Genomic DNA, 9,714 nt, shown 5'->3' on the forward strand with positions numbered 1-9,714 from the left:
TTTATTGTATTGAATTTTAAATTACCTTTATTTGAATCTGAGTCTACAATGATAAAAGTATTAATACACTTATGGCCTCATTTACTAGCTTACCAATTAGATGGCCATTGGGTTTGATGGGACGAATTAGAAATCTTTGCATAATCAATTATTCAAATAGAATTAGAAATAAGAGTTGGTCATGTGAGACTTGGTACAAGTAAAATTAGAATCGTAAGGCCTTTCCTATTCTTAATCTTAGTCCTTCCAATAAACAATCTTTTATACGTATGCCCAAACCAAAATCCCTCCAAGAATCCAAAACTTGGCTCTGTTATGATCATGAATGTAGCAGCTACACATAAGGAGAGATAGTCCAAGGCTCCAAGCACTCTTTTGTATGTCTTCCCTGTAACCTGCTTTCGGTATCTCAATTCATTCTAGCTTACGGATGGACTCAAGAAGGGCTTGAACTGAATACAGAACCAAATCCATTAGGCCATCAGTATCATTGGTCATATTTTCATAGTCGTCATCATCATCGACAAAGTGCCATTTCTGTATAGGTCCATATAGTCACAATATAGCTTCTGGAATACTGAGTTTCCCACTAAGATATAATTGGGTGGGAATATCACATTTGTGCAGACTTGAGACTGCATCTGCTTGTGTCAAAGTTAATGACCCAGTCAATGCTAACAAGGGCTCTAACAAATGATTTTGATTCTCAGTTTTTCTTTCTTTCCTTATTTCTTCTAACAAAGCTTTACTAGTGTCAATACCTGCTTAGTTAATCAAGAGAATAACATAGCCCAAATAAGATGTTAGAAGAGATCCTGATAATTGGAACCTATACTTCACAAATACAATATACTATCATCCATTCACCTGCTAAGTATCCACCATGGACATAACCACTAAACTGTTCACTTGTGTGTTCACCGGTAAAGAAGATGCGTCCCACTGGGGCCTTAACAAAAAGCATAAAACAATTTCAACACAAAATCATAATGGAAATTTTTTAATTGAGTTAAAACTTTTTAACATGATTTTCAGACTTTAAACAAGAAGTGCATAATTCCTCCCACTCTGTTTTGCTTTTTATTCTTCAAGCTGCAAATAAAATACATAACAGATATGCACTATTTTATTTTTGGGCACCAGAAGCAAATTCTGGAGTCTCCTTATAATAGTGTCTTTCCTATCTGCTAAGGTTTCTTATCCATAGTTTCTTATCTTGGAAAGAATATATATATATATATATACATTGAAGAAGCTAAGGTTTCTAACGAGTGGTCATTTATAATTTATAAATTCAACTCATATTTAGGACCCAACATAGGCAAATTGAAAATTTATCACCTATTAAAAAAAATTGTGGAATGTAAGTAAGAAACTGTACCTTAATATTGTGAACAAGTTGATTATTAGAGATGATTGGATAGTTGCTGTAGCTGCCACATTGGAACCTGTTATAATACCAACGGGGCACTAGAATATCAGTGGCATTAGGTATGTTGGGTCCAAACATGTTTCTAAGAACCCCCATAGCTTCTTTCAATGTTTCTTCATCTGACTGGGCTTCTACACGTTTTGATTCCCCATTCGTCAACGTTACAACCAGGATATTTGAACCAGGGAATGCATTCTCCATGTGCTGATGACATAGCAACAGATCAGCAACAAAGTTGGATAATTCAATGATTAATTAAGAATGAATAGCTGATCTAATCCCATTACAATATTATATGATATTATGCTTAAAAAAACTTTAACACACTTTATTTGTTATAACAAACATAATTAGGATCTACTTATACTGCATAAAAAATTGAAATTGATGGACATGTGAGATCCTGAAGTGCTAGCACAAGAGGCCATGTATAGTCCTTTAAATAATTCAATCTTCTCCTAATTAAACAGAGAATTTTGTTTAAAAATGCATGAGTCTAGAAAATTTAATTATACTTAAAAAAAATTCAAAGTACTCTCAAAACGATGGAAAGAAAAGCGTCAAATTAAGATTTCCAATTGGTTCCCATCGGGTGACTAATATTGCCAGCTCTAAGAGAGTGACAGAAACATCATAGATGAAAAAATCATTCAAAAATAATTAATATTTCTTATCAAATCATAAATGGAGGCACTTGCAACAAGACTATGAAAAACGCGCACAATACTTTGAATGGTCAACATTCTAATTAAGAAAGAAGTCAAAATCATCTTTAAAAATGATGCAAACTAGGGGGACTAACTCAACCTAAACCAATATTCCATATCAAACAATAACAAGCTGTCTTCTTTGATTATTGTTACAGATTTTGCATTTTGAAATAATATACTCAAGAAAGCTACAATGATAGCTAGCTGCAATCATACGACACACTTGAATGAGATGATTCCATCCATCTGAGAATGAGTTTTCCATGGGCTTATAGTGATAGTAATCATAACATATCACAAGAATTATGTGAAGCCTGTGATGTGATAACAAAGCCTGATTGTTATCAATGCATTACTCGTGGCAATAGGCTAATGATTTGGTAATGATGCAATTTAATATATTAAAATTATTGAAAACAGCAGGTGCTGGAAGTAAAAAATGCTAGATCAAGATGCATGTACCCCACATCTACATGACTTCTATATCCTATATATCATAATGACAAATTTAATAAGATACACCTAAATCCCAATTATAAGATATGAATCCAATTATTAATTTTGTTGATGTTGAAATAGTTTAGGGTGCATATCAAAGATACGATGCATTTGTCTTCACATATGACCAAAAGCAGCAGCCAACTATGATCCTATGCTAACAAATGATATGTGTGTCAGTGACAATCAAAAGTAGTAATTGAAGATATCATGTTGAGGTTCTTCTTTAATTCTTTTTTCTTTTGTCAATTGCACTCAAAATCAAGGGTAGTAATTAAAGATATCATCTTAAGGTTCTTCCTTAGTTCTTTTTTCTTTTGTGAATTGCACTCAAAGTCACAGCAAACCACTCCCACTCCCCTCCTCTCTGCCCTTAACTATTACTACAATACATAATTGACTACCATTGTGAATTTGCATAAACTCCCAGAACAAGCTTAGCTCACATACAAAGAAGAACACAAGCAGTACATAATGACTCAAAATCCATTTAACTGATGCAGCAAAAGCCGGCATCGGACAAAAGACATTTCAATGTTAGCTGGAAACAATAAAAATGATAAAAAAAAAAAAAAAAAAAAAAAAGAACAAATATATATATATATATATATATATATATATATATATATATATATATATATATATATAAACAAACCTGCCAGAACGTGTAGTATCCCCTCCTCTCGTGAGCATACATGAAGAACTCTTTTCCCGGTCCACATGGCCAGAACTTATGTGGAAATTTTAAGAAGATCTTTGTGTACACCATCACTTCACATGTCTTTATGGCCTCCATTTTCCACCTCTGTTTCAATATTTTATTCATTATGTTAACATTTAATCCAACAATTATAATATTAATTGGAACTTCCCAGCAACAAAAGTTAGGCCAAGGGACCACAAACATACATGACCTACTACCACCAAAATTTATATACTGAGAGAGTCCCAACAAATTTGACTTATATAATAATAATAATAATAATAATAATAATAATAATAATAATAATAAAAAATAAATAAATAAAAATAGGGTCCCAATGGATTTGTTTTAGCACATACATGTAAATAGCAGATCATGTGCATCAGTTAGCCACTTAAACACCCAAAGCAATGAATTTGTAAGCACCCTAACTCTGGCAGTAAAATTTTCACAGCATATGGAAGAACTTACACAATATTGAATTTTTGTTAGCTCTTTTAGCATTGAAAGTCTAACATGTTTGTTTCTCAGCCTTGTTTCATTTTTAGAGTGAAGCACCAATTGCTTACTTGTAGCCTTGTTTCATTTTTTCCAGCAAGAATACACAATAAACCCAACTAGTATCTCATTCTTTACCAAACTATAATATGAAATAGTATAAAACTGACTGCCACCATATATAAATGCCAATTGCATCTTACACCATATTATGCCAACCAATCAAGAACTAGAATTCCTAACGCTAAGTGAAATACACCATTTGTGGAGCACCAATAGCTGTAGTCATGGTCTCATTCTTTTTCAACAAGTATATACCATATGAAAAACCAGTTGTCACTCACAATATACAAATGCCAATACCCACCACCGTACACCGTACCAGTAGTCAACTAACAAATGAGTCTTAACAGACAGAGAGAATCCAATAGGCAAACTGTGGATTGCAAATACTGTGGATCATGCAACCCATATTTGCATTACAAGGACACCTCGAGAATCTGTGTCTTGCGTCATCAGACAGTGAGCTTTTATTTAATACTATCCATGAATTCTGACATCTTCAAGTTAATGCTATTTAAATTGTGGGTCAGAGCCTACACAGCCAGTAAACTGAGTAGAAGCTTCATTCTCTACAAGGGCCCTATCTCTATAGATTAACCCATGTAGGACCAAAATATTGAAATAATGTACGCACATTCAGGAAGTCATGAATCATGCTTTTTTATAAGGGTTAAGGTCAATCATTCGTGGGGCTTAGGGGAAAAAACTAATCTGTCTCGAGCCTAACAACTGTGATTAATTGGTACAAAACAGTGAACATAGACCAGTAGTGTATAATGTATATGATTTGACCCTACTTATATATAAAATATCTTATGTCACATGTCAGCGTAATGTTATAAACACCCATTAAACAATACCACCTTTTACTTCTTTCTTTTATATATATATATATATATATATATATATATATATATATAAAAGTAACTTATTAGTACAAAAGACTTATAAGATTACATTACATTCTCAATTATCTAAAATTTTCAGATGATTATGTGAATAAATAAGGGTCAATATAGGCATGACATGTCCCAAGACAATGTTTACATACGCAAACTTTTTTCAATAAATGCTAAGGCAGCAAGTTTTAATGGTAAAGTGGTGTTAGTAACAATAATTTTGTGAAAAAAAAAAAACAAAAAAAAAGAGAGGGAAAGGTTAGAGTTGCTACAAATTTTACTACAAAAAAATTAGTACAAATTAAAGTGTTAAAAATATGATTATTACCACTTAAATAACATGATAAATTAATGTTTAAATTACTTTTGTGATTGATGACGTAATTTTGTAAATTTTTCACAAATTCATAGCTAAAATGCATGGACAAATACTCAAACACGAGTACGCTACAAACACAAACAAATTTTGAAAATTTATAATATAATTCAGCAGATAAACGTGGATATGACGTTCATATGACATCTCAAATAAAGTATTTGTGCATCTTAAATTTATTCTATAAGTAGCATCACTCAAAAGAATTTGCAAACATCACGGGTATTAGTGATTGCTACATCATGCAACTGTGTGGTTACTTAAGAGTTATCAGTTATGTGACTTATGACTAGCACAGTGAGAACTTAGAACTTGACCATGAAAAACTTGAAAATTAAAAAAAAATAAAAGGAAGAGGAAACGTACGGGCAAGGAGGGTCTGAAGGAAATGAGGTCGCTTTGTAGAACACCAATGCTGACAGAAAGAATCAAGTAATTGGCTTCGTAGACGCAACCATCCTCCGTTGTTACCGTCACGCCGTTTCTCGAGTGCTGTAACTCCCGAACTACCTGCTCCAAATCCGTGCATATTAACACAACCATTAAATGTATTCATTAAAAAAAAATATACATATATTGTGTTGATCTTAAAATAGTATTATCATTAACTATTAAAAAATAAATGTAAAAACAAAGTCCAAGGCAACAAATTAAAGATTCTGAGAAGTCAAACCAAGAAAATGTGTGCAATTTTGGAATTAAAAAAATATGAAAATGGGAAAGATTTTAATGAAGAAGAATCTGTGCAGAGTTGAGGTACACATAACACACTACACACTACACACTACACACTACACAGACCCATTTACCGATTTAATGGGAGCTTTCTAAACAGTAAAAAAAAAAAAAAAAAATTGTGAATGAATTATAGCAAGCATTAGTGCGGAGATAGGTCCACTGGCTTCTGATTCTTTGAGCATTCGAGGTAGCAAAGACAACAGCACCAATAAATGAAGAAAATGACAAGACCCCTTATTTTCATGTTCTTATTTGAAGCTGATATGACATCTCACCTCATGGGGTATTGTTCTTTGGTCATAATTCACACTGTGCAGGGTGATGGGAAATTGAAAATTTTTGGGTCCTACTAAATTTATGAGAGGTAAAAAAAGGAATGGGCTTTAATGGTTGCAAGCATCATTTGCCAATTCATAGCTATATGATTGAAATCAAATATATTGTTGATAGGTCAAATTATAGATGCAAGCTGGGGTCATCAAAACTCATAAAGTGTATTCGTTTTTTAGCTTTGGAAATGGGAAGAGATGGTCAAAGAAAATATCTAGAAATAGCCCATATAGATCATGTGAGTAGTTATTTGATTGATTAAAAAATATCTATTTCAGTGTTTTGTTCATCTACGCTTTCAACTCTCACAAGAAAGTAACAAAGTTCAACTCACACAAGAAAAGTAACATATTAATTACATAAAAGTAGCTTTTAAAGAACTCCAATTTCAAAACCAAATGTTTGAAAGATCATCTCTTTTAATGTCATTAATGCTTCCTAATGTGTATGTATATATAATATGTCTGTATATACATCTTCCTCAGTTTTTTCTATAGTAAATCATCAATGGTGTGACATTTGGTAAGGTTGAAAAAAAAATTAGTTATTTTCACGACTTCGTTTCTCAAACTTGTCTGCCTATCATCATGAAGGTCAGAGACCAGCAAACATCAAAGAAAACTCCTCTCAACCTACTTTGTTTAGTAGTATTTTTATTGAGAATGAGTAAATGGCAGTGAGATTAAGATCTTTCATTTATAATAATAAATATTATATATAATAAAAGTTTCACAAAACGTTATTATCTGCAAATTCTAAAGACCGGGTCAATACATCACTATTACAAATTGAAAAGTAGCACATGCATTCAAAAAAAGAAGCTGGGGCATTTAGGGTCGGATTCAAGTCTGTAAAGAGAAGACTAATGCACATATACTTAAATTAGACTAGCATACAATTTTATATCGACAAGCAAAAAGTCAAAAATGAAGAAACATAGTAAAAGAAAAATATTTATCCTACCTTGTTTAGTTGGAGTCGACTATCCAAGATTTTGCCCTCAGATGTAAAAAGAAACTCTTCAGCCATTTTGTATAACAAATGCTCGTACCCTCTTTCATCTGCAACTAAAAATTCTCGTTCCCCAAAATCTACAAAAGTTGATATTGGCTCTACCTCTGTGTAACCAAAACCAAAACACAACATTCTCAATTTTTGATACAATTTTTTTACACTCCAAATAAAACATTAAAAAAAATAAAAGAAGAACTTTATCCACATCAACAGTATCTTAGATATACTATGTAGCTCATTGACTTAGTTTCCTTGAAACCAAGTCTTTCATTCTTTTCAAAACTTTAAACCACAAAATGTGACACCACCCCTATTCATGTACAATGCCATTCATGCTTTATTCAATTACAACAAGAAAAAAAGATTTGAAGATTTTTTTTTTTTGGATTAAAAAAAAAAAACCCAGAAAGAATTACATAAAAACAAATAAAAAAATAGTCAAAGCATTATAAAACTATTTGACTTTGTTGGGTCTAAGTTTATGGTTTCATCATTGAACAAGGAATCATTTAAAATATCCAAAATTTCGCTTTCTTTGCTTTTTATTATTTTCATCAATAATTTTAATTTTTAAAAATTTTTTTTTTTAAAAAAAAACGTAGCACGAGCTATAATAAAATCTCACCTGCCATTTCAAAATCGTGTAGCAAGAAGTCAAGAGCGTGTTCAAATGGCGTCCTCGGCGTACTAAGAATAAAAACAATAACCAAAAATTTAGAAAATAATAATAATAATTCAAAAACCATAAATAAATATAAAATCTTTTTTGGATAAGTATTAGGATTCACTTAAAATTAAATATAATAAAAAGTTGATTTTTCAAAAAAAAAAAAAAAACAACCAACCTAACAGGGTCTTCCATAGGCGGTTCAGTTACTCTGCTGACGTCACCACCACCACATCCACGGTTGTTCGATTCTTGACTCCTGAGTGACCGAATCTCCGAGTCCATCTTCTCCTTCGCCGAGTCCACCGCCTTCTTGTACAACTCGTTCGCTAGTTTTCTCGGTATAATTTTCCCGCTGTAACAAACAAACAAAACAACACAACTCGTTCAGTAAACTCAGTCCGATTCACACCACACCCGGCGCATTTTAGCTCCACCGGGTTTAGCAAAACTAAGATTCAATCAGTAACGGTAAAAATGTAAACTATGCCGGTCAAACGGTCAAAAAGTCAAAGAAAGAGAAAATTTCGAAAATGCCACCATGTCATCCCGGCGCATAATAGCATTCAGATACAGATACGGATACGGCTACCGATACGGACACACCAAATTTTTTTTTTTTTCAAAAAAAAAAAATGCTGAGAGGACGCCACGTCAGATGTATTAGGATACGAATACAATACGATACGATACCAATAAAAATAAATAAAAAATCGAAATTTTCAAAAATGCCGAGAGGGCGCCACGTCACCGGCGGCGCAAGATAGCAAAAGGCCGATTAACGATCACCGGAAAAAGAGAAAAGCGAACGAAAATTTTGAAAAAAATACTGAAAAGCGCGCACATGTGACGCGCGGACACGGATACGGATACGGATTCGGATACCTGGTATCGTAGATGTTATAGCGAGCATTGCTGTAGTCAGAGAAGCAAGTGCGGAGGCCAGACTTGTTAGCGAGCTCCCAAGCCGGATTGGACTTTTCGCCGCCAACTCCGGCGATCCACCCGGCACCGAGCTCCACCGACACGCCGCCGAAACTTTCTTTACGGATCCTACCGCCGATTCGGTCCGAAGCTTCTAGAATCATAAAGTCCTCTATTCCGTTCTCCGCCAACACCTTCGCCGCCGATATTCCTGAAAAAAACACACAAACACGCGCACACACAGAAAAACGTGAGAAAACGAAACCGGAAAAAAGTATAAGGAATCGGCGGTGGAGATGAGTTTCGGAGGGTGGATGTACCCGAAACGCCGGCGCCGACGATGATTACGGAGGAGCGAGAAGGTGAGTCCATGAATGAAAAGAATGAAATTAATGAATGGGCAGAGTAGATGTGTAATTTGCGTGTGTTTGAGTATTTTTTTTTCAGAGAGAGAGAGAGAGAGAGCTTTGTTTGCGAGAGAGGCAGAAATAGCGCGGTATCAATTTATATAGGTGTTGTCGCGTTGATGATGTGTTTTTTCTTCTTTTTCTTCTTTTTTTTAATGATTTTTTCAGTGATTAAAGTTAACGGATACTTTAAAAGTTAATTAGTTTTTGTTAGAAGAAAAAGTTAATGAGTTAGAGAAGAATTCAAAAAAAAAAATTTATTATTATATATAAATAAAGTATAGTACGGCTTCATCTAAAAAATAATAATAATAATAATAAAATAAGGTGGTGTTTGGTACGAGAGAATCTACATGAATGTGATGCTTAGGAATGTAAGAATATGTTTGGTAATTATTTTTTCCCCTTATTTTCTATTTTTAAAAACAATTTTTTATTTTTGAAACTAAAAAACT

The 9,714-nt window shown here is 33.2% G+C and overlaps 1 protein-coding gene across 1 annotated transcript; it reads right to left on the reverse strand.

The window, feature by feature from the left end:
• LOC142614464 (polyamine oxidase 1) lies at nt 1-9,318 on the reverse strand. Its single transcript, XM_075786983.1, has 10 exons — nt 9,173-9,318; nt 8,814-9,063; nt 8,107-8,283; nt 7,887-7,948; nt 7,211-7,365; nt 5,546-5,689; nt 3,296-3,445; nt 1,382-1,636; nt 868-949; nt 1-761 (listed from the first exon to the last, which is right to left on the reverse strand). Exons 1-10 carry the CDS (start codon nt 9,222-9,224, stop codon nt 556-558), a joined length of 1,533 nt encoding a protein of 510 aa, XP_075643098.1. The 5' UTR covers nt 9,225-9,318; the 3' UTR covers nt 1-555.
• Nucleotides 9,319-9,714: the final 396 nt, after the last annotated feature.

The sequence above is a fragment of the Castanea sativa genome, chromosome 11, assembly GCF_040712315.1.
Source record: "Castanea sativa cultivar Marrone di Chiusa Pesio chromosome 11, ASM4071231v1".
Classification (NCBI taxonomy): Eukaryota; Viridiplantae; Streptophyta; class Magnoliopsida; order Fagales; family Fagaceae; genus Castanea; species Castanea sativa.

Bases quoted from the DNA above. Each gene is read 5' to 3' on its own strand.
- LOC142614464 (XM_075786983.1), bottom strand. From the start codon at position 9,224: ATGGACTCACCTTCTCGCTCCTCCGTAATCATCGTCGGCGCCGGCGTT. The intron at 8,284-8,813 runs GTATCCGAATCC...TGTTTGTTACAG, and splicing joins TATAACATCTACGATACCAG to CGGGAAAATTATACCGAGAA. The intron at 950-1,381 runs GTACAGTTTCTT...CTTTTTGTTAAG, and splicing joins AACTTGTTCACAATATTAAG to GCCCCAGTGGGACGCATCTT.